Here is a 25973-nt window from a genome sequence, read left to right as displayed (position 1 = left end):
GTGCAAATACTGATTAAATCTTTGGTGATATTCTTATGTGCATTACATGCCTTTAGACTTACAGTGTACTATATTAATAGAGAAAAAAAATAAACAGATGTGCAGTCTCTTTTCATCTTTGACGCAGCGTGTCTGATTTATTTGCTTATCTTAAAAAAAAAATATTGGTATATTTTCTAATCAGCAAAGCTTTGCCTTTTTAAACAGCAGCTATCTTTAATTTTCTTGCACTAATGAAACTCAAGTTCAGTCAGGAGGACAATACTTTTTCACTTAGGCTTTTAAAATATTTTTCAAAACATCTGCCACGCATGCTCACTCATAACTAATCTGATGAAAATTATTTTTAATATTTGTGTGATTTATCCATTTTTATTTTTTATTTTTTTTATCTTATTAGGTCTTAAGAATTGAAACTTAATGCTAACCTCTTTGGCCATCGACAGCCGTTCAGATGGCGCTTCACCAGGAGACACATCACAGATACACGCACAGTGTAATTTCTTAACCTCTGGAAAGATGGATGAGACACACAGCATGATTAGTACATATTCAAAGTGACACAGCTGACCATTTTGTGTTCCAAGTTTTACATGTGCCTGTTTCAGAGAATCAAAGTAGCTAAAGGTGGACATTTGGATTAACTGACTTTATCTTTTGAGAACATAAATACATTTACAAACTTGGTGAATCTCACCTCTAAAACAGTTGTGGAAGCTGACTTTGCTCTCTTTGTCTCCACAGTCCTTACACAGGCTTTGGTCTGCGTCGTTGTCTTGGGATTCAGAGTCTTTCTCCATCAGATACATCACCACAATCGTCTCCAGGAGGCTCAGCAGCATCAAACCAAACATCCCAATGCAGTAAATAGCTGAGAGGGGCAAGCAGCATCGGTAATGTAGACAAATAACCACACATTGATTTGATATGTGCTGTTCCTGCTCATATGAAGAACAGTCTAATAAAGGTAAGACTGTGAGCTTCTTTACCTATAAGTGGAGTCCTGTCTGAAGAGGAAGGCAGAATTTCATTGAGAATAAGCTGCATCACAGTGACAGCAAGCAGCACAGTGACCTTGAAGCTGAGCTTCTCGCCCCCGCTGTCCGAGACCAGGAAGGAGGCCAAGTCCAGACACAAGAAGAACAGGATGGGTAGTAAGAAGTTGACGATGTAGAGGAGAGACCGCCTCTTCATGGAGATCTATGAAATGTTGTTCAAGGGTCAGATGCAGTGGTGTAGTGGAGGCTATATGCAGATACAGAAGGCTCACAAGACTCAAAATTGGAAATACTTTAGTAAAGTGCCCTACCTGTACTTATTTGAGAAACACAGAGGTGTAACATAGAGTGTTCATTTTCCACCTCTGAGAGTTTGTATCCAGATATACTTACAGTGTAAATGACACTGCTTCGGTCATGGACAGTGATGTTGTTGACGGTCATGTTGATAAACAACCACTCGGACTGGGTCTGAATCAACTCGCGAGACCACTCGGTGGTCGTTGAGGAGTCAAGGATGATATCAAACTGTATTGCCTTGTCTGAAGTGGGAGAGGGAAATGAAATTGTTGGGATTCCTTGCACATTAATAGATTACGAAATATATGGTTTGTGTCCTCAGGTGACAATAAATTGTAAAAGTCATTAACGCATACACATGGATTCAAACTCAAACAGACACGAGAATACATAAATAACAACACAGGAACTTGTGAAACTTTTAAACACAACAGTTGATGAGCTCACCGAAATGTATAGCAGACCTGAAAGTGAGGTTGCAGCTCTGAATGTCAAAGGGAAATTTGTACACGTGCATCCTGCAGTTGCTGACCACCACCATGTACTTCTTAAAGAAGACTTCACCGTTATTCCAAAGGATAAGATAAGGACTTGGAGGGGCCTTGCCCTGATCTGTCCTGTATGAGCACAAACATGTATGCTTTAAACTAAATTTCACATAATGTTATTAATGTACTTTGCTGCATATATTTTTTCCCTCCAATGTTTATTGTCATTTCCTTTTGTTATAACATCACATCAAAGAAACATACAGAAACAAATCAGCAGTTTGAAATCAGAAATATGTACAATACACAGACATACACACCTACATACACTCACACACTCCACCTGAACAGATATCAGATAGAATACATTAAATCAATGTTCGTATTTGCTTAGTAGAGATGAAGCACTGAACAATAGGGATGGGTATCATTATTTAATGATACTACTGCTCTTACCAATACTGGACCCTGGACATATCGCCAGATTATCGCAGGGCTGACACGCAGAATACAAAATGAACTGAAATATTTCCCAACATTTTTTTGCAATTTCTTTTCAGATAAGGCCTACAAGTCCAGCTTTCATTTTGCTCATGTATGTTTCCAATGGCTGAACAAAGTCTTTCTGCTTGGTCCAAAGTCCAGAAGTTTAGCCTGTTTTGATGTTTGTATAAAGTCCTCCAGATAAATTCTAAGTACAGAATTTGGCATTGAAAGAGCAGTGTGTAAGATTAAGGGGGATTTAGTGGCATCTAGTGGTGAGAATTGCACACTGTAAAAATTCAAATGCTCGGAAAGTTTTAACTGGAACCCGAACTATCTACTATCAGACTACAGAGGTCTTTTCCTCTCCATAACAAACAGAACTGGTGATTCAAGTTAATGTTAAATTAATAAATTGTGTTTGTTTAAACAAAATCTTTTATGTGGACTCCCTACTTGTGAGGCAGTTTGTGACACCAGACGCTGCATTGAAGCTGCTCTTGTTAACAAGAACCAAGCAAGGTGAGGCAGCATTCAGTTATTATGCTCCTCACCTGTGGAACAAACTTCTTGTAGATCTGAGGTCTGCTCAAACTGTCAGCTACTTTAAATCAGGGCTAAAAACATTATTGTTTACTGAAGCATACTCTTAGATTAAATACTTACCTGCTGTATTCTACTGCCCGTACTTTTTAACTACACACTGCTGATTTATGCCTTTTATTATTCTACTTCTTTTCTTATCCTGACTGTTCAATGTATTGAGCCTGTTTTTATTTTATGTTACTGTATTTTATTATTATCACTATCATTCTCAATTTCTATTTCCCTTTTTAATTGACTGTTTTTGTTTTATATTGTGTCTTGTTGCTTTTAATGTCTCTGTAAAGCACTTTGAATTACCTTGTGTTGAATTGTGCTGTACAAATAAACTTGCCTTGCCTTGCCTTTAACATGAGTTTTTTTTCATTGTCAGATTGTCTTAGGGTGCTCTCAGACCTAGAGTTGTCTTGCTTTGGTCGGAATCAGGGACTAATTTTGTTTCAAAGTTGTATAATTGCCAAGAGTTGGTTCATGTTCTCACGGCAGCATTTACAAGTGGACCAGATAAAATGCCTTGTGTGAGAAAGCTGCTCTTTATTGGTCAGAATTTCAATGCAGGAAAAATCCAGCAAGTAAAGCAAACGTTGAAGAAGAGTACACTTGCAAGATAAATGTGACACTTTCTAATGTCACAGTGGAGGGACAACAAAGGTTGATTTTAGCGCTGCTCATCGTGGACTATATTGCTGTCATTGTTCATTTTAGTCAAACCATACAGTTTGAAAACGAGGCGCGGCTCCAACTAGAAAACAATGTTTTGATGCATTGGATGTGCTGAATGTGCATATTAAGGCAGTACAGGAGGAGGTGCACATTAATAATCCTCCAGGACTGTAACATGCTCATGTTTAACCCAAACAATGTGTCATGTGACTGCAGTTGGTTCACATCCAGGTCGGAACATGTTCTCACCACAAACGAACTGCACTACAGTTCGTTGTAACTGGACCAAGACCACTTCTTCAAGAAGGTCTCGGTCTGGTTGTTTTGGTGCACACCTGAGTGTGATTGCTGTGTTCACACCTGCCCAAATTAACTGCACTTAGGGAGCAAATGAACTTGAGTTCGATTGAACCAATCCAAACAGGGCAGGTGTGAAAGCACCCTTACATTTGATCCTACATTCATATAATGCTACTCATTCACCCACTCACAGAGCGATGTCAGCCAGCTACCATGCAAGGCATTGGGAGTAATTTGAGGTTTAGTGACTTGCTCAAGCAAGGTGAGGATCGAACTACAAACTCGAGGGATGACATGCTGTGATACCTTGTATGAACGATTACTATAATTTGTTGGTTGTTTAATCATGAAGTGTTAACAAACACTGGATGTTTGATGATCAAATGGTAAGCACGTGAGCTAAATTTCAGTAGATGTACAAAAGGGTCTGAATACTTAAAGTTACTCTTACCTTTCTTGCATTTCACAAAGCACAACTCCCGCCTCCCTCCAAAGTCCCATACCCCTACTCCTGCAACTCCACCTCCCTCCAAAGGCCCACTCCCCCCTCCTCCATTACGTCCTCATTACGTTTATGATAGACGTACGCGTGGGCAAGGTAACGTTATGGAAGAGGAGAGCGAGTGTAACGTTACAACCAAGACAGTCAAACGCAACCCCGGAGTTTTAAAACTCAACCGGAGTCAGTAATGACTTTTAGAATAAGGTTACAGTGCTAATGTTAGATAGTAGTGTTAACGTTAGTAGTAAGTGGAAATGCACAAGGAAGATAACGTTAATGTTTCAGAGGCTACGCTACAGTAGGCTAACATTAGCTATTAGCAACTGGATGCTGTGTTGTCATATATAACGTTATATGTTACATTAGAAGCAAACTAAACATAACGTTACCTGTCCTGCACAGTCAAACACAACCCCGGAGTTTTTAAACTTATCCGGGGTCGGGGATGACTGATGAGTTTTATAATATAATGTAAACGCTAACGTTAGATAGTACTGGGGACTGGCAACAAACAAGGAAGAAAGTACAGAGGCTTAGGCAATGTTAAGCTACAGTAGCATTAGCTTTTTCTGCTATGTTCCTTCTTGCCAACTGATTTCTGAGTGTAAACTGATTACTAGGGGAAAAAGTATTTAAACAATGTTGCATAAAGCTGCAGTATAACAAAATGTCGGATAAAGTGAAGGGGTCTGAATACTTTCTGAGTGTACTGTACTTTTTAAACACTGTGATGTTACTGTGGTGAGAGTATTTGGATATGAAAGTGTGCATACATTCAAACTTACATCTCTTGGACAATTAAATCTGGCTTCCAAACTAGCTGAGAGGAAATATACATCATCTCAATGCCACAGAAGTCCTTAGGATCCCAGCGAATGTATTCATCTTTCCAAAACTATAAAGGAATAACAAGGGAGAAAATACATTTGAACAAAAGAAATATGAGTTTACCAACAGAGTGACAGGTGGGAATGAATTCAATCAAAAAGAGCATTCATCCTCAGAGAGAACTCACCATAGAAGTGCAGATGTACGAAACAAACTTCTGGTCCTTCTCTTTCTATGAGCAAAGAAATGTGTGTAAAAATCTTCCAAGCAGGACATCTATCACCTATCATGAAACTTTTTCAGTGTTCAGTGTTAATTCAAGCTGCAACAAGTTTGCAAACAGACTTCATATGTCACCTTTTCGAACATACTTTTATTAAAATGTGCAGGTGATCTAAACAGAATCTCCTGTCAATTTGACTGCCTGAGTCAGTTCTCCATGACTCCTCGTGGCGGCGCTTATCAAATGAATGACTGTAAAGTGAACTGGTATTTGCAACACCAATGGGACAAACAAAATATAAATAAAATAATAATAAAATAATTATTGTCCCGCACGTTTCTCAATGATGCCCTCATTTTGTCTTGTATTAAACAATACCGTAAAAAGTTAGGATGCTGTAAAACTTAAATAAAAATAGAATGAAATGATTTGTAAATCAGTTTTGACACGTATTCAACGGCATAAAGTACAGACACAATATATTTAATGTTCAAACTGATAAACTTAATTGTTTTTGCAAATATACAGTCATTCTGAATTCGATGCCTGCAATATGTTTCAAAAAAGTTGGGACATGGACATATTTAGCATAGTGTTAAATCACCTTTTCTTTTAACAACACTTGGTAAGCATCCAAGAACTGAGGACACAAACTGTTGCAATTTTATAAGTAAAATTCTTTCCCAGTCTTGCTTGACATGCAATGTTAGTTGTACAACAATCCAGGAGGTTCAATGCTGCATTTTGTGCTTCATCATGCGCCACACATTTTCGATGGGAGACAGGTCTGGACTGCAGGTAGGCCAGTCTTGTACCTGCACTCTTTTACTATGAAGTCACACTGTTGTAATCCATGCAGAATGTGGCTTGGCATTGTCTTACTGGAATAAACAGGGACATCTCTGAAAAAGACGTTGTGGATGGCAGCATGTCACTCCATAACCTGTATGTTCCTTTCAGCACTGATGTTGTCTTCACAGATGTGCAAGTTTCCCACACCATTGGCACTAACACCCCCCATATCATAAAAGATGCTGGCTTTTAAACTTTACACTAATAACAATCTAGATGGTCCTTTTACAAAAATAATTTGCAATGTGGACTTGTCAGACCACAACACATGTTTCCACCATGTCAGATGAGCTTGGGTCCAGAAAAGTCAATGGTGTTTCTGGATGATAAAATATGGCTTTCACTTAGAGTCTTAACTTGCATTTGTAGATGCGGCAACTGACTGTGTTTACCAAAGTGGTATGGTATGGTTTTTCCACCGCAGGAACTTCGGGGTAATTTTACGGGGCCAGGGCCGTTGGTGCGTGTCTCCACCGCAGGAACCACCCCCGAAGGACAGAGTTCCGGAACTTTTACAGGGGCTAAACAAGTCCCTGCCTCGGAGCAGGTACTCAGAATGGCCCCGAGAGAGTCCTGACTGGGGCTTGGGGATTACTTGGCCGTTAGCTGTGTCTGTAATAACTCAGTAACTCAATATACGGTCCGTGAAAAAAATATTTTTTCCAGCGGATATCTTAGTTACAACATGATTGAGCTATCAAAGCAGCAACTAGCTCCTCAGCATATAGCCCAAATATCCAGTAGACAGAATGTAACTTTGTGATATCCTGTTACTTCACAGACAAACACAAAAAATGGAGCCAATGCAACATATACAACAAAATAAATAATAACTGTAAATATAATTATAAGCAACCACTTACCACATCTAGAATGGCATAGAGAAGTACAGCCAGTTCTATTTGCATGGTGGATGTATGGTCTCTAACAGGCAGGGTCATGGTGTGCAACTCATTTTTGGTGAGGTTCAAGTGTTTCAAAAGATCCCGATAACTGCAGCTACTGTTGGAGGACTCACCATCTACAGCAAAGACATCAAGACACACTCTCTATGAGAAGTGTTTTCATTCATCACCACTGAGGTCATATGATTGGTATTCTGTAAACAAACACCTCTTTCATATGATCCTTCAAGCTGGACTTGCAGTGACCCTGTTGGCAACATCCAACCTCACTGTTGTGTTTGTCGACAACTTCCTGCTGAGTCACACATAGTCCAGGACCACTCCGTCGCAGGAGATAGCTAGTACCACTATGCACCTACAGGTACTCCTGATGGACAGACACCCCAGAACCTTGTCAGCACTGAGAGGAATGAGGGACTACTACAACCAGCTCAGGCAAGAAATGCAATCTTTCTAAGCATTCTCAACCTCCTTTCTCATACTTCATTCAGTTTGAGGACAGCGGGACGTCCTTCACAAAGGCCCTGGCTCCAGACTTTGTATGCCCCCTGCTGCAACCAACCAGACAGCCCTTCAGTCAACCAAAGGAAAGATGACCTCCAACAAGTTGTTGAACAATTCCATCCCCCACTGCCACCGGTTTTCCCCTTCTGCACCTTGGCCTTTTATATAGAGATGCACAGTGAGCCTTACAAATTGGCCCTGCAATGTATCACTGAGGTCCTGGCTTAGTCTGGAGTCATGAGTGTTGACAGCAGAGGTTTCTACCTGTTTACACTGATGGAGAATGCTCAAGTTGGGATGCTGGACCAGCTGGGGAAGGAAGAGAGAACTGGAGTGTGCGTCGTGAATCTCACACTTTTGTCAAAGCTGCCACATGACCTGAGACCACAATGCAAGCGCTTCATCACTCCCATTTGCACACCCATTCTGACTTTGCTTGACATTTCTGAGTGGCTGGAGTACGAAGTCCATATTTCAAGATGATTACGTACAGAACCTCGTCCGGATCATCACCGGAGGGACAACAAACCATTAGAAAGGTGTCAAGATCAAGCAGAAGTCTGCAGCATGCTCCAGAACCACCCTGCTCAGATATGATCCTCCCTGCAAAGGTACCAGAACGGTCTACACAAGTAGGGTTCCAGATAAACAATCCACAGAGGCCAAATAAATATTGCCCCTTCTGACACAACATTCAGCATTACTTCAAAGACATAGCCAAGACTTGGCAGATTAATTCTGAATCAACTCCATCAGGAAGTATCTGCCATCCATCCAGACCTGCTCCAAGTGGCAACAGGAAAGGGATGATCTAATTCTTGGCCCCTAAATCCTTGTCATTGACCAGCAGCTCCTTATAACCTGTGCCCAGTCAGAAAGGTTACGGCAGTCATTCTTAGTGCTGATGGCAGAGTACAGTCTTGCCAAATCCAAGTCAAAGATTAGACATACGCATGACTGGTTGCTCGGCTCATCAGAATCCCAGCATTTCCACAAGACAATCCTGGCTCAACTGGTTCAACTTTTCTCCACCAAACTGGGGGAACATCAGAAGGTCATGCATCTTCACCAGTTTTCAGTACAGGCATCCCTCTGTTTATACTACTCATTGTTCACGTGCACAGTTCTATAATATGTAGCTTTTGTGTACAGAATGCATATGGAATTCACGTAAAGAGACAGCACTCAAGATTCAATTCACCTTCTGCACTAATCATAAGTCTGTGCACAGCATCTTTCCATCGACTGAACAAGGCACCTGTCCCAAACTGAAAAAGACTTCACTCACTGCTGCAGTTTTCGGAACTATATTTAACATTTGTTCATTCACCTGGTTTACAATCCTGTGTGTCTATTAGAATAAACCAAATTCACACAAGGGTATGCCCAGTGGTGTATTGGAAGGTATACCTGGTATAACCATCTCTTTTTCTGACTGTTAACAGTTAGCAGAAAAGCCATTGGAATAAATAGAAAAGTTTACCCATTTCCTCCTCAGTAACCTCCCTATCTACATAGTAGTACAGCAATCTCACCAACAACAACTACACTACTGGATATTCTAAACTACTAACAATATATAAGTGGGATGTCAATGAGTGTGTGAACTGGATTCATTGACCAATCAACATATTTTCTGTTCTTACTGGACAGCCTGTGGAGATTGTACATCCATAGGACCAGTGCCCAAGGGGTCATTCCTTCATCATCACTGAGGTCATACATTAAGTATTCAGTAAATCAAAACCTATTTTATACATACATATAATTACTGCGCACTGCGGAGTGTCTGTGTGCTGTACATACCTTCCTGAGAGCTCTGATTGAAGTTCTGTTGAAGCACTGATTCTTCTGAGTAACTGGAGGTATTTCCACCTGACAGCAAAGAGAATACAGCTCTTACCCTGATTCAACTGCACAATTTTAAAGTGTTAATCTGTTAGCAAATACTCTCTAAGAACCCATTCTTAAAATCTTAATTTCATCTTTTCATATCCATTTTTCCTTTGAATAATATAAATAAATAGAGTCAGTAAACCAAATTACTGAGTCAATATATTCTCACTTAGCTCTTGTGGGTTTTAACCAAGGCCTCAGGAACAGTGCTGGTCTTTGGAGCCAATTTGACACTGTGGCCAAACTGTGGAATTGCATCTTTCAGGTCCATGGCCCAAAAATACTTTTTTCCCATAGACATACAGTACAGGCCAAAAGTTTGGACACACCTTCTCATTCAATGCGTTTTCTTTATTTTCATGACTATTTACATTGTAGATTCTCACTGAAGGCATCAAAACTATGAATGAACACATGTGGAGTTATGTACTTAACAAAAAAAGGTGAAATAACTGAAAACATGTTTTATATTCTAGTTTCTTCAAAATAGCCACCCTTTGCTCTGATTACTGTTTTGCACACTCTTGGCATTCTCTCCATGAGCTTCAAGAGGTAGTCACCTGAAATGGTTTCCACTTCACAGGTGTGCCTTATCAGGGTTAATTAGTGGAATTTCTTGCTTTATCAATGGGGTTGGGACCATCAGTTGTGTTGTGCAGAAGTCAGGTTAATACACACAGCCATCCCATCCGGTTTGCGTTTAGTTGGACAATCATTTATTTTTCAACAGGACAATGACCCCAAACACACCTCCAGGCTGTGTAAGGGCCATTTGACCAAGAAGGAGAGTGATGGAGTGCTGCGGCAGATGACCTGGCCTCCACAGTCACCGGACCTGAACCCAATCGAGATGGTTTGGGGTGAGCTGGACCGCAGAGTGAAGGCAAAGGGGCCAACAAGTGCTAAACACCTCTGGGAACTCCTTCAAGACTGTTGGAAAACCATTTCAGGTGACTACCTCTTGAAGCTCATGGAGAGAATGCCAAGAGTGTGCAAAGCAGTAATCAGAGCAAAGGGTGGCTGTTTTGAAGAAACTAGAATATAAAACATGTTTTCAGTTATTTCACCTTTTTTTGTTAAGTACATAACTCCACATGTGTTCATTCATAGTTTTGATGCCTTCAGTGAGAATCTACAATGTAAATAGTCATGAAAATAAAGAAAACGCATTGAATGAGAAGGTGTGTCCAAACTTTTGGCCTGTACTGTACATTGTGAAAGAGAGGTTCTGAAAATCAGTGGATGGCCTTTTTTGAGTATCACAATCACCATAAAATGACCTGTTTCATTATCTGGATTTGATCCATTCAGTCTAATAACAATCTGAAAGTCTAGAAGAGCTGCAAGATTAAAACTTTTTATCCCCATTTAATTTCGCAGAGGGCTAAACTGGAGGTCACTCAGCAGGTGCAAGTCTCTAGTGTGCTAGCTCTATGGGCTCCACACTGTGGAAGATCTGGGTGGTTTTACACACGGGCAAACTTTTTTTGGCCACTGAGCAACATTTATAGGAATGAACGGGGCCCTGCCTCTGACACTGTATTCCAGTTCTCTTTTAAAATGCATGGTTTTAACGGGCTTTTAGATTCCATAGTTAAGGCTCCAGGAATGATATTCCTACATATAGTTACTGTGCACTTTTTCAAGTGACTCTTTCTTGTACATACCATTCCCAAAGCTCTGATTTGACTTCTGTTGAACATCAAGAAGCTCTGGTTGTTCTGAGTAACTGGAGGTACTCCCACCTGACAGAAAAGAGTATACAGATCTTTAGATAGAACATTATTTCAATGCACACTGTGATGTTCACAGCCACACATGGTAATGTTTTCCCAAGCCACACTCTTTAAACTCATTAGTATGTTATCTACACAGGTTACTTTCATTTATTGTCATCCATACTTCAATTACTTCAACCAATTCACATCACGCAGTTGGTTTGATTTAGAATTTGTCTATCTGCTTTTAACTGTACATTGTTTAATTTAAATGTACACATTCTAGCATTGTACGGTTACACAGGCAAACTGTTTAATATTAATTATCTGTTTCTTTGTCTTTAAGTTACCTTGGTTGTTTGGGGAGGTCCCTTCCTGGTGGAGAAAGACATGGCTGAGGGCTGAGAACTGCTAAATCCTGGAGCCAGCGCATTGGACCAAACCATTTGCTGCTTTGTCAAGGGGGGGGGATTTCGGTTTAGTTAGTTTTGCTTTGTGTTCAGTTGTAGTTACCGTCCATTTTGGTTAGCCCTTGTGTGGTTTGGCCAAGCCACTATATATGCTCCCTCATATGTCATTTTGTTCAGTTGGTGGACCATCTCTTTGCATTATTTTGTGGCTGATTATAATTTGCAGCTTCTTATAATATGAATGAGGATAGTGATAGTGAGATTCTAGCTACGGTTGCATTTGTGGTAGTGATGAAACGGTGGAAAACAAACAAAATGAGCATCAGATGGACTGCATTGATAATAAATAAGCCACAATAATATAAGTAACCGCTGCCAATTTATCAGTCAATGAGAATGCGTGTGTGCATAAGCACATACACAAGCAGCAGCAGTAACCCACTGTCTGACACAGGCACACTATAAGGACAGAAAGAGAGGGCTTGGCAGGGATAAAGCACCTGCTGCAGCAAGCAAACACGCCCAAATACACCATCTGTGATGATTTTGACTTGACCAGCGGACTTCACTTCAAGCCAACTGGCAATCTGACCAGCTGAGTTGCAGCTGACACCATCAACCGGCTTGAGTCAAGCCAGGACTGGCCAGTTCACATCGCTGTAACTTATCTCTGCAACGTCCTAAAATGGTTTCATCCCGTTTGGTCTGAACTGGGCTTAAAGTGTTACCAAGCTCTCAGAGCATGGTTTTGAATACTTACAAAACTTATCTTCTGACATCCTAAAACATGTAACTAAAAAGGAATATTGGGTCAGTAAACCAAATTAACTAAATAAGTAGTTTCTCACTTAGCTCTGGTTGATTTGAAATGGTTTTGAGATATTCTGAGTTCTGAGTTATTCTCTGAGATTTCTGCCTCTACACTATAACAATGGAGGTGAATGAGATTTGGTTTGTGAAGCTCAAAGCACTGTAAGATGGCAATTGAAAAAAATTCAATCACAACAACTCTTTACAGTGTCCCCATGACTCTAAATTATCGACATACCACACTGAACAGTTTTTGGAAAGAGATATTCATAGTACCTGTTATAAATATATTTTTTTTTATTTTCATGCTGTGAGTATTACAAACAAAACTACAGTGACCTCCATTGTATTGAGTTGGAAATAAAAAAAAATCAAGGTTATTTTAAGTATGCACAATTCTGTATTTGACAACCCTGGGATTGAAGTTTGTCATCACAACACCTCACATTGGAAGCTTGTAGGGCTATCAGAGGATCAGCCAACCATTTACTGGTTTTAAAAATTAAAACAATATTCTTTAATTAAATTAAGAAGCAGCAGGAATGACAGCCAAACTGCTGAGGTTTTCTCACCTGCATACATCATACAGAAATGTTCCAGCTTACCTGTGAGGAGCAGAAAGAGGAAACCTGCAAGCATCATGACTGTGAGAGGTTCTCTTAGTGATGTCTTGTTTGTTGCTGTAATATCACTGCTTTGTCCTAGAAAAGGGACGGGCAACAGACCCTTTCCCCCCCTTTTATCTTATTTGTCTACTAATAAAACCACATCTAATGCAACAAAGCTGCCAGGAACTGCCAACACCCTCGGCACTTTGTCACTTGTCGGCAGATCTGGAGTGTATCCACATTCCCAGGGTCCTATGTTCCCCAGATCAATATTCTGTTAGGACACACACATCCCTCTTGTGTTTATGTCACTTTTTTGTCACACTCTGACCCTAAAACAGCTTTGGCTTATTCTGCACATCAATACATACATCAATGCAATTTCATTCCCCCTTCCCAGGTCTTTTTTTCCTAATCTTAACCTGTTTGGAGATGGGAATCATTAGTTGTTATGGCTATTTTACCTTACCCCAACATTTGACCTCTTTCCTTAACTTAACCTGTTCAAAAATGGTAACTAAACCTGGCCATCTACTTCTTTTTTTAACCACCTGTAGCCCTTTTCTCACTTCCTATTAGAAGTTGTTTTAAATTAATTTATTATAGTATTAGCATTAGTATAATTTAATTTCTTGGGCTACAATTAATTTTGGAACTGTTTTCCGAACAGAGGGACCAACTATATTTAGACAAAGACCTTCGCCTGGACAATTTCATCACTGTCAGAGTCATAATAGTTGCCTAGTCTAACCCCTGTCATACTGAGTGTATGCAGAGCTGGAGAACATCTTTCTCAGGTTTCCATTTACTGTATAGGGCTGAGGAACACAGGACCCCTGGACAGCTAAATCTCGGGAACAAAGGACCCTTTGTTTTGTTCCCATTATGTGCAATATAGATGGATTCGGCGAGCGATTTGTGTATGCCGCCATCTTGCGGCGGCGCCACTGCTGCCGTGACATGTGTCAGTCATCTATTCATTATGTTGTCATTGTGAACTGACCTCTACAATGACAGCATCATGAATAGCTGGCATGATGATGTTAGACAGTGGCCTCCGGTAACTGATGAAGGTATCTTAAATGAGTACCGATATTAATTTAGAAATTAATCATTTGTTTGAGCGATAAGCAGGAAAGATTAGAGTAATAGGGAGATAATAGACTGTATTATTAAACACTGTGTAATATAACGTTAGCATACATTATGTGTGCTGACGTTAGCAAGCTAGCAGCGTGACATTTAATCGTTATGGCTACGTGACTAAAAACAACAACAACAACATGTGTTTGTGTTTTGTTTTAGGTATTCAAGAATATTTTATTGATCGCCTGGCCTCCGATGACCAGAAAAACGGCAATTACAGGTCTCTGATTGAGGGTCAAAATTACCGGAGCTCCGGATGGGTCGGGCAAATTTTACACCGCCTTTTAGACGACCATCACATCATACTGAAGGCGATCAATATTGATCGTGTTGGACTAAGAGTCTCATCCTACTCTCCAATGTGCTATGTGTGAGCTCAGTCCTGCGTGTTCTTTAATGAAGCAATAGGAGAAGATATTCAGTCTCAGTTAATGTAGTTTATTAAGCAGTAAAGGAATAAAATTACAGAGCTCTGGGTCTCAACTTCACGTCCCTGACGAACAACAAAGGTGTGTCAGTTCACGAAGTCTGACCTCCTGTCCTTCCCCTGACCCAGTATATTTGAGCGTAACAGAGTGTCATTGTGCACGCAAGGCGTTGTCCTCTTCTCATTGGCAGTTCCACTTCCTCCTTCACCACGCCCCTGCCTCGTGTTAATCTGACTCCTTCCCGCTGGCGGTGGGGGCGTGGTTCCTGTTTTGAAAGACAAGAGAACAACACAACTCCCTACACGTGCTGTACCTTACTATCTGTTCATCACTTTCTATTCTTTTTACCATATATGAAACTAATTATCTAAGCATTGTGGTATGTGCTCCTCAGACTTCATGTCTCTTCCTCTCCTGTACTTCTCCACTTCTGCAAAGCAAACACATTCAGATCAGCTGAAATCATCTCAGTATTCTCATTGTTCACATATCTAAAACTTATATAGTGAAACACAACTTATAGTAAAACACATAAAATCATTCTATTCCCAACAGTCCCCCTTTTGGCCTCATAGGACTGAGGTCACTTTTTTTTTTTTAGTCCCGATGTATCCAGGTCCCCCTTTTTAGGTCTTGTGATTACTGCACTTTTTGTTTCTTTTGAAACAAAAAGTTATAACTCCACCTTTTGGTCTCATACACGAGACCACTCATACTTTGTCTTCTTCTGAATCTGAATCTGTCGGCGGTTCCCCCAATAGGGTGGCCGTCTCCATTTGAGTCATCTGATACGGTGGGGGTTGTGGATGTTTTCTCTCCACTGCTGACACTATGATCATTTAACAGAGAGACCTGATGTATGGGATGCAACAACAGCCACACAATGTTAACACCCCGAGCATTCCCACCAGAGACAAAAATACGATACCAATAGATTCTTCCACTTACCAAACGATTGTATAAACACTCCGCCTATGGGGTTATCAATATCTGAATGCTCACGCATCTCTTCAGACAGTATACGTAGCCCTTCCAGTGCTTTAGTGACTGACCCATCTGGAGCTGTGTTATTTGGGATGAAAGTGCAGCAGAGACCCTGGAACATAAAGCAGACACCCCCTTTCTCCGCCAAAAGCATATCTAAGGCAATTGGGTTCTGGATTGTCATTAGGGAGGTGGCCGCCAACTGCTCCGAGAGTCCCCCAACTGCATCTCTGGTACTGTTAGCCAATCTGAGAACATTGTAATGAACATAATTAATTATGTCAACATTCTTGTTAGGGGTGATGGGAAACAGTGCAGCTAGTATGGGTATTTTTTCAAAACCTGCAGTTTATACTGATCTGGAGCCCCACAAGGAACGCCTATGGCGTCTATATACGTGGTGGAGTCAGAGCCAATGTCAAACGTGTCTCTTTTCTTTCTGCTAGAACTGGCCTGGGAGTCCCTCAGCCCTAAGAGGATCAGAGGCACTACCAGTTGGACCAGTGCGCACGTGCCGGTCCAGGTAGATGGCAGGGATAAATGGAGGGTTTCATCTCCACAGTTTATCACAGAACACAGGTCAAATTTAAATCCTATGGCTGCTCCCCTCGTATTCATTCATTGTGAACCTGCTCTCATCTGTAAAGACAACGGGGCACCAATGGCAGATCTGCCAATTCTGGTGTTCTCTGGTGAATGCCAATCGAGCTGCACAGTGCTGGACTGTGAGCACAGGTCCCACTAATTTATTTTAATTTTATGTTCGCCTGATTCAGTTGTTATTGCAGATATCTGCTGTTAACCTAGCGTTAGCCTTTTGCTTATGGTTAGCCTGGAAATTTTGATTATCTGATGAAATACGTTAATTATGCAACAGGCTAACATTATATTTGCTTGCTACAGTTACTTTTAGAAGTCAAATTGCGATAGTCGCAAATTGTTTAACTAATGGTTAAAAACAAGTCAAAATAATTTGCAGTTTGATGTCATGAATAATGTTGAAAATGTATCGACCCTCTCTGTAGCTTATGAAAGAACTGGCAGAAGTCAGTCATTAACTGATAAACAAATTAAGAAAAGTGATGGGGTTAATTTTATTTGTCATATCTGCAAAACCTACCAGTAATTTGTTTTGCTTGTCCTCTATCACTGGCTCTTAAAGAAACTATTAACATTATAGCCAGCTAACATAACATTAGCCTGTTTCATATTTAATTAAGAAACTAAACAGCCACAACAGTGAAAGCCAAAATTAACAGCTTTTGATTTGATAGCAAAGTTGATCCGCCAGGGTCATTCCTATGTTTCCAGGGTCCCATGATCTCCAGGTCTGTATGGCACATGAAGAGAACAAGACAAATGGTCTTTTGTTCCCCAGTTCTAGTTCTCCCAGGGACCTATCTTCCCAAGATCCTATGTTTCTAGGGTCCCATGATCTCCAGGTCTATAGATGAATTCGCCGAGCGATTTGTGTATGCCGCCATCTTGCAGTGGCGCCACTGCTGCCGTGACATGTGTCAGTCATCTATTCATTATGCTGTCATTGTGAACTTACTCTACAATGACAGCATCATGAATAGCTGGATTGATGATGTTAGACAGTGACATTTAATCATAATGGACAGGCTACGTGACCATCACATCATATTGAAGGCGATTGTTGGGAATAGAATGATTTTATGTGTTTCACTATAAGTTGTGTTTCACTATATAAGTTTTAGATGTGTGAACAATGAGAATACTGAGATGATTTCAGCTGATCTGAATGTGTTTGCTTTGCAGAAGTGGAGAAGTACAGGAGAGGAAGAGACATGAAGTCTGAGGAGCACATACCGCAATGCTTAGATAATTAGTTTCATATATGGTAAAAAGAATAGAAAGTGATGAACAGATAGTAAGGTACAGCACGTGTAGGGAGTTGTGTTGTTCTCTTGTCTTTCAAAACAGGAACCACGCCCCCACCGCCAGCGGGAAGGAGTCAGATTAACACGAGGCAGGGGCATGGTGTGGTGAAGGAGGAAGTGGAACTGCCAATGAGAAGAGGACAACGCCTTGCGTGCACAATGACACTCTGTTACGCTCAAATATACTGGGTCAGGGGAAGGACAGGAGGTCAGACTTCGTGAACTGACACACCTTTGTTGTTCGTCAGGGACATGAAGTTGAGACCCAGAGCTCTGTAATTTTATTCCTTTACTGCTTAATAAACTACATTAACTGAGACCGAATATCTTCTCCTATTGCTTCATTAAAGAACACGCAGGACTGAGCTCACACATAGCACATTGGAGAGTAGGATGAGACTCTTAGTCCAACAATTTGGTGACCCCGACGTGATGAAGATGGAGAAGTGATGGAATAAAGACAACTATTCAGCGGATGACAACAGTATCGTGACAACACTTGGCCGGCCTGAGAAAAAGGTAAGCAGACGTCTGTTTTATCGAAGTTCTGCAATTGGAAATGCTAAAAGATTGTGTTGTCATTTTACTACAGTCTCCTAGTCTAAAATGTAAAGGAATAAAATCAAAACAAAACACAAAAGTGAAATGCCCCGGGGCAGAGGGTGAAAGGCCCTGGAGCAAATCATAAATTTGACTCCTAAATACGAAACATAGTCAACACCTCGACAGGGCAGGGTGCAACGCCCTGGAGCAAATCATAAATTTGACTCCTAAATATGAAACATAGTCGGGTGTAAGGCCCTGGAGTAAATCATAAATTTGACTCCTAAATACGAAACATAGTCGGGTGAAAAGCCCTAAGACTAGGTTTTCCATCTAGTCTCTAAAAAAGAAAAAGACGAGTGTCCTGAGGTTGATAAGCTCGGGGGGGAACCCATAAGGTTGCTCCTTGGACAGCTGAGAATATAGTCTGAAGACACAGGTTGTCTGAGGTTGAAAGACCTTTGTGTAGATTGTTACAACACAAAAAAGAGGTTACAGAGTTCTGCGGGCAGGGGAGCGTTTTCCATGTGATCCCCAACACTGAATACTATCGCTCATGTTGAGACATCTATTCAATGGTCATAGAACCACCCTTATATTGGGAGTGTAAATAAATAAGTCTTTTAAGGGGTTATTGTTTTGTGGGTGGCTTACCGACAACCAGCTATTTTTACGGGGCGGAAGAGTTGTGTAGAGTCTATTAGAGGTGACTCGAATTCCAACTCTTTTCGTGCCTGAGCGGTGGTCGCGTTCTGTGGGGAAGAAAAAGAGGAAGTTGTGTAATTTCGCCTTAAGATAGAAGCCATTTGCCGCCGAGCCATAGGCACCCCGCACCCTCCTAGGAGAGCAGTGTAGAAGCTTGGGTGTGTCGGCCTGCATTTGGTGGAACTTAAGCAGCGAAATCACAACGGTAGAAAGGGGAAAATAAGTCCGCGCGGACTGCGCTGCAGAGCGGTCACGTGGCGCTGAGTATTGTGTGTATTGTTGTAATTGTGTGAAGTTGTGTAACATCGTGACGAGTAGTACCCTCTGAGTAAAATAAGTAAGGACAGAGGTAAAAACACAGTACGGGGAGATTAGGAAACAGTTATTGTCAGGAGTAACAGATAAGCAGAGACAGGCTGTAGGAAAGGAGTTTGATGATTTATGGAAGGCATTACAGGCCCAAAATGAGCTTCCTGGCGATGAGGAGGCAGTAAATGTTAAAAAGAAATTGCTGGCTGCAGAGGTAAAGGCGAAAGATGATTTGGAAGAACATACAAAAAAGGAGAATAAACCAAAACTCATAAAAAGACAATGGAAAAACCAGAAGGAGGAGAAGGAACGCAAACGCGCCTTGCTCCATCAGATGGCAGTTGCTGCCATGGCTTATTGGAAACACACTGATAAGACTCACAAAAAAAACAAAACAGAGACAAACAAACTCTGCCAACTCCTGCCCCAGTTCCTGCACCAGCACCACCAGAGCCCACCCATAATAGATTGTATCCCGAGCTACCTCAGACACCCCCAGCCCCATCTCCATCACCATATTTGGGGAGCAACAGGCAAATGCCTTTGCTGGTGATTAAGGAGGGAGTGATCAATGCAGACGTGGTGGATGAGGAGGAGTATGAGAAAGCTAAACAGGAAGTAACTAGGGATATAAGACAGGGGTTAGCACATGTAGAGAGACTGAGACAGGAAGTAGCAAATGTTTTGTCTAATGCACAGAGTGTGCATCAGGACCCCCTGAGGTCTTTCAATGGGGGCAAGGAACAGGAAGAGGAGGTGTGCAGCACAGATAGCAGAGACAGCGGCAGGAGCATAAAACAGGACCCTCTCTCCACCAGTACACCTAAAGTGGAGGCTGGAGGGGAAGAGTCAAGAGCACTAGCAGAAACAGTGTTCCAAATAAGGGGGAATAGAGAAGATTCAGGGAGGAATAGTAGCAGAAGGGAGAGTGAGAATAAGACACAAGAACCAGGTCAGTATGATGCAGAAGAGGAAGCAGAATACGAGGAGAGAGCAGTGAAGCTTACAGGATTAATGAAGTCATATACAATGCCATCAGAAAAAGGCAGAGAAGGACAGTACAGAGTCAGCACGGATTCAGCTGTTAAAACTCCAATTGGAAGATGCACGACGTAAAACCAACGATGCAAAAAAAAAAAAGGGCAGAGAAAAAAATCAACCAATCAGACAGTTCAGCAGCCTCTGCCCTCCCCCATACACACTCCAGATCTATTTCCAACCCCAGAGTGGGTTGATCCTCGCCCTCCCAATTGGAGTGGCTCGAGAGGAGGTACAGGAGGATTCAGAAGCAGGGGTGGGGGTCGTGGCGGCCCAAGAGGGGATCAGGGCGGTAGAGGGTGTTTTATTTGTGGAGCCACCTTGAATCTCCCTATGTCTAAACACCAAATATCATCCTCAGCAGTTGAACTAACTGGGTTCTCGGGACAACCATAAAATCTGCCGCTCACCAAACCACTCACTACCACCATACTCCAGGCTGAACAGACATTTTCACACAGATATGTTTCTTCTTTGTCATGCCCTGTGAATCTATTGGGGAGAGATGTGCTGCTGAAGTGTGGAGCTTCCATACTCTGCACCCAGATGGGCTGATAGTGACCTTCCCAAATGGCTACACTGTGAACTGCTCGTTAACAACTGTGTATTCCTCCTCGCAAATGTTGTTATCAGCGGATACCTCCCCCACAGCTGAAGGACATTGGGCTGATATCTACTGGGGCCTTCTCGAGCCAGAAACTCTCTATCAGTCTTGGCGTCCCTGGGTTCAGTCATTAAATCCCTACACGCCTCCTCCCGATCCCCTCCATGTAACTCTTTATTATGACGGGAATGGCGACGAGCTGTATCAACAGGCATTTTATAATGAGATAGAAGGGAAAATGTAGGAGATAACATCCACTTGCATACTGGTGGGAAATGAGGGAGTGGCTGCAGCTGTTGAACTGACCTCAGAGCAATTGTAGTGGTATGAGGGGGCGGAGGAAGCCTCCCCTCACATATCCTTGGCAGTGCATGCAAAACATCAAGCCAAAGACTTAGGCCCTATGTGTAAAAAACATTATTCACAGATGGATGTTGTTTTAGACATCCAACGGAGGGACTGAAAGCAGCATATGCAGTGGTAAGACAGACAGAGACAGGGTTTGAGGAAGTGATTACAGAAAGTGTAACAGGAAAAGGATCATCTCAATTGGCTGAACTCCAAGCAATGATCGCAGCATTAGAATGGGCTGAAGAGAAAAGAGTGAACATCTACACAGACTCTGCCTATGTCGTAGGAGCGATCCATGTGGAAATGACACAGTGGATCAGATCTGGCTTTTTAACAGCAGCAAAGACCCCCATTAAACATGAGAAGGACATGAGGAGACTACGGGAGGCTCTGATGAAGCCAGCACAGGTAGCAGTGATTAAGTGCAAGGGTCATGACAAAGCAGGGACAGTTGTCTCCAGAGGGAATGACGCAGCAGATGTGGCAGCCAAAAGAAAGGCAGGATACAGTCAGCAGTATGTAATGCTACAAACAGAGAGAACAGTGCATGACCTCCTGCTGCCCTGTGATGTAAATATGTTAATAGCAGAACAGCAGAAAGCCTCTCCAGAGGAGCTTACAGTCTGGAGAGAAAGAGGAGCAGTAAAGACAGAGGGTATGTGGGGGTCTCCAGATGGGAGACCTGCACTGCCCCCAGGGCTGAGGAGATCAGTCCTTCAAGAAGCTCATGGTGTGACTCACTGTGGGAAAACGCAAATGGCGCGATATCTCACTCATTTGTGGCACCCGTTTTTGCCAGCAATGATTGAGAATCACGTCCAAGAATGTAAGATAGGTACAGAATACAATGTTAGACCCATGGTGAAACCACATCAGGGGATATTTCCCCTCCCCAAACTCCCAGGTCAAGATGTCATTATTGACTATACAGACATGCTAGAGAGAGTGGGAGGATACAGGTATCTTCTGGTGGCAGTGGATGCATAGACTGGTTGGCCAGAAGCCATACCTGCCAAATCAGAGGATGCAAAGACAGTAATCAATCAGATCCGACAACGGAACCCATTCCAAAAACAGAGATCTGCAAGAAGTAGAGACAGCACTGGGACTAAAACATACATTTGGCATAGTCTATCATCCTCAGTCACAGGGAAGAGGCGAAAGAATGAATCAGTCTATTAAGGGAAAAATAGGCAAGATTTGTGCCCAGACTAAAATGACTTGGGTGGATCCACTACCCCTAGCTCTATTATCCATCAGGAGCTCTGTTAACTCACTGACAGGTTTTACTCCATATGAGCTGAAAACAGGGCAACAGTTCCCAGGACCGGGAGCTGGGATTCAAACTACAGAAGAGGAAGAAAGTCCTCTAAAATATAAACCGTATTATGACCAACTAACAGCATTGGTGTCAGCTTTCTCCAAACAGGTGACAGCAGCTCGGGAGGGAGCAGAAGGAAAGGGGCATCCAACATCAGAGTGGGTCCTGCTCAAGGTGATTAAAAGAAAGTGGTCGGAGCATAGGTGGACTGGCCCCTACAAAGTCGTGGAACGGACGTCCCACGCCGTCAAACTACAGGGAAAAGGTGACACAAAGTTCAGCATAAGTGCGGTAAAGATATCCTGTGATCAATGTGAAGGTTAGAAGCATCTCTGAAGCAACACTTTGCCCAGAGTACGATTGAATATAGAAGGCCAGGATATACTGAAAGTTTGCTTGCCACATTTTTATATTTACACTCCATATTTACCTTTATTTTTTACATTTACATTCATTTATGCATTATAGAGGAAATGATGAGATTGTTGGGAGTAGAGCAACGCCACCATAAGTGGTGTTGGCTGGGAGGCTTTGTACTGACCTGTGTTATTGTTTTACCTTTTTTATATTTTGAGTCTTCCCCCAGAGACAAAGCCACAAAGCAACCACGAAACCGAACCAAAAGAAGCGCGGGAACAGGCAGACCTTCCGACAGCTGCATAGATAAGTATGGTGGCATTACATTGAACTATACGAGGGGAACAGCCATGGGATTTAAATTTGACCTGTGTTCTGTGATAAACTGTGGAGATGAAACCCTCCATTTATCCCTGCCATCCACCTGTACCGGCACATGCGCACTGGTCCAACTGGTAGTGCCTCTGATCCTCTTAGGGCTGAGGGACTCCCAGGCCAGTTCTAGCAGAATGAAAAGAGACACGTTTGACATTGGCTCTGACTCCACCACGTATATAGATGCCATAGGCGTTCCTTGTGGGGCTCCAGATCAATATAAACTGCAGGTTTTGAAAACATACCCATACTAGCTGCACTGTTTCCCATCACCCCTAACAAGAATGTTGACATAATTAATTATGTTCATTACAATGTTCTCAGATTGGCTAACAGTACCAGAGATGCAGTTGGGGACTCGGAGCAGTTGGCGGCCACCTCCCTAATGACAATCCAGAACCCAATTGCCTTAGATATGCTTTTGGCGGAGAAAGGGGGTGTCTGCTCTATGTTCCAGGGTCTCTGCTGCACTTTCATCCCAAATAACACAGCTCCAGATGGGTCAGTCACTAAAGCACTGGAAGGGCTACGTACACTGTCTGAAGAGATGCGTGAGCATTCAGATATTGATAACCCCATAGGCGGAGTGTTTAAACAATCGTTTGGTAAGTGGAAGAATCTAGTGGTATCGTGTTTTTGTCTCTGGTGGGAATGCTCGGGGTGTTAACATTGTGTGGCTGTTGTTGCATCCCATGCATCAGGTCTCTCTGTGAAATGATCATAGTGTCAGCAGTGGAGAGAAAACATCCACAACCCCCACCGTATCAGATGACTCAAATGGAGACGGCCACCCTACTGGGGGAACCGCCGACAGATTCAGATTCAGAAGAAGACAAAGTATGAGTGGTCTCATGTGTATGAGACCAAAAGGGGGAGTTATAACTTTTTGTTTCAAAAGAAACAAAAAGTGCAGTAATCACAAGACCTAAAAAGGGGGACCTGGATACATCGGGACTAAAAAAAAAAAAAAAAGTGACCTCAGTCCTATGAGGCCAAAAGGGGGACTGTTGGGAACAGAATGATTTTATGTGTTTTACTATAAGTTGTGTTTCACTATATAAGTTTTAGATGTGTGAACAATGAGAATACTGAGATGATTTCAGCTGATCTGAATGTGTTTGCTTTGCAGAAGTGGAGAAGTACAGGAGAGGAAGAGACATGAAGTCTGAGGAGCACATACCGCAATGCTTAGATAATTAGTTTCATATATGGTAAAAAGAATAGAAAGTGATGAACAGATAGTAAGGTACAGCACGTGTAGGGAGTTGTGTTGTTCTCTTGTCTTTCAAAACAGGAACCACGCCCCCACCGCCAGCGGGAAGGAGTCAGATTAACACGAGGCAGGGGCGTGGTGTGGTGAAGGAGGAAGTGGAACTGCCAATGAGAAGAGGACAACGCCTTGCGTGCACAATGACACTCTGTTACACTCAAATATACTGGGTCAGGGGAAGGACAGGAGGTCAGACTTCGTGAACTGACACACCTTTGTTGTTCGTCAGGGACGTGAAGTTGAGACCCAGAGCTCTGTAATTTTATTCCTTTACTGCTTAATAAACTACATTAACTGAGACTGAATATCTTCTCCTATTGCTTCATTAAAGAACACGCAGGACTGAGCTCACACATAGCACATTGGAGAGTAGGATGAGACTCTTAGTCCAACACGATCAATATTGATCGCCTTCAATATGATGTGATGGTCGTCTAAAAGGCGGTGTAAAATATGCCTGACCCATCCGGAGCTCCGGTAATTTTGACCCTCAATCAGAGACCTGTAATTGCCGTTTTTCTGGTCATCGGAGGCCAGGCGATCAATAAAATATTATTGAATACCTAAAACAAAACACAAACACGTTGTTGTTGTTGTTTTTAGTCACATAGCCATAACGATTAAATGTCACGCTGCTAGCTTGCTAACGTCAGCACACATAGCGTATGCTAACATTATATTACACAGTGTTAAATAATACAGTCTATTATCTCCCTATTACTCTAATCTTTCCTGCTTATCGCTCAAACAAATGATTAATTTCTAAATTAATATCGGTACTCATTTAAGATACCTTCATCAGTTACTGGAGGCCACTGTCTAACATCATCATGCCAGCTATTCATGATGCTGTCATTGTAGAGTAAGTTCACAATGACAGCATAATGAATTGATGACTGACACATGTCACGGCAGCAATGGCGCCGCCGCAAGATGGCGGCATACACAAATCGCTCGCCGAATTCGTCTATAGACCTGGAGATCATGGGACCCTAGAAACATAGGATCTTGGGAAGATAGGTCCCTGGGAGAACTAGAACTGGGGAACAAAAGACCTTTTGTCTTGTTCTCTTCATGTGCCATACAGACCTGGAGATCATGGGACCCTGGAAACATAGGAATGACCCTGGCGGATCAACTTTGCTATCAAATCAAAAGCTGTTAATTTTGGCTTTCACTGTTGTGGCTGTTTAGTTTCTTAATTAAATATGAAACAGGCTAATGTTATGTTAGCTGGCTATAATGTTAATAGTTTCTTTAAGAGCCAGTGACAGAGGACAAGCAAAACAAATTACTGGTAGGTTTTGCGGATATGACAAATAAAATTAACCCCATCACTTTTCAAAGACTGACTTCTGCCAGTTCTTTCATAAGCTACAGAGAGGGTCGATACATTTTCAACATTATTCATGACATCAAACTGCAAATTATTTTGACTTGTTTTTAACCATTAGTTAAACAATTTGCGACTATCCCAATTTGACTTCTAAAAGTAACTGTAGCAAACAAATATAATGTTAGCCTGTTGCATAATTAACTTATTTCAT

The 25973-nt window shown here is 41.9% G+C and overlaps 1 protein-coding gene and 2 long non-coding RNA genes across 5 annotated transcripts in view; 1 reads left to right on the top strand and 2 right to left on the bottom strand.

Annotated features, from left to right (window-relative positions):
- The window catches only part of LOC125881110 (5-hydroxytryptamine receptor 3A-like), a 46557-nt gene extending 32590 nt beyond the window's left edge, over positions 1-13967 (bottom strand). For 2 of the 3 annotated variants that reach the window (XR_007448203.1, XM_049564122.1), the window contains exons 1-11: positions 13089-13967; positions 11213-11290; positions 9456-9524; positions 7104-7261; positions 5353-5397; positions 5123-5232; positions 1746-1915; positions 1392-1540; positions 990-1200; positions 698-871; positions 429-511 (exon numbers count right to left, since the gene is read on the bottom strand). Coding sequence is in view for 2 of the 3 variants with exons in the window: in XM_049564122.1 (XP_049420079.1) it covers positions 429-511; positions 698-871; positions 990-1200; positions 1392-1540; positions 1746-1915; positions 5123-5232; positions 5353-5397; positions 7104-7261; positions 9456-9524; positions 11213-11290; positions 13089-13125 (1284 nt within the window). In the remaining variant the exon portion in view is untranslated. The remainder of the gene's footprint in view (positions 1-428; positions 512-697; positions 872-989; positions 1201-1391; positions 1541-1745; positions 1916-5122; positions 5233-5352; positions 5398-7103; positions 7262-9455; positions 9525-11212; positions 11291-13088) is intronic. The other variant, XM_049564121.1, reaches the window with a different exon arrangement.
- Positions 13968-14654: 687 nt separating this feature from the next.
- Positions 14655-24890, bottom strand: LOC125881174 (uncharacterized). The gene is made up of 2 exons (XR_007448208.1): positions 24640-24890; positions 14655-17785 (listed from the first exon to the last, which is right to left on the bottom strand). It is a non-coding gene; the product is annotated as an uncharacterized LOC125881174 (long non-coding RNA).
- Positions 17748-24731, top strand: LOC125881170 (uncharacterized). Its single transcript, XR_007448205.1, has 2 exons — positions 17748-18072; positions 22519-24731. It is a non-coding gene; the product is annotated as an uncharacterized LOC125881170 (long non-coding RNA).
- Positions 24891-25973: the final 1083 nt, after the last annotated feature.

Source organism: Epinephelus fuscoguttatus, linkage group LG20, assembly GCF_011397635.1.
Source record: "Epinephelus fuscoguttatus linkage group LG20, E.fuscoguttatus.final_Chr_v1".
NCBI lineage: Eukaryota > Metazoa > Chordata > Actinopteri > Perciformes > Serranidae > Epinephelus > Epinephelus fuscoguttatus.
This window is presented reverse-complemented; position numbering and strand designations above follow the sequence as displayed.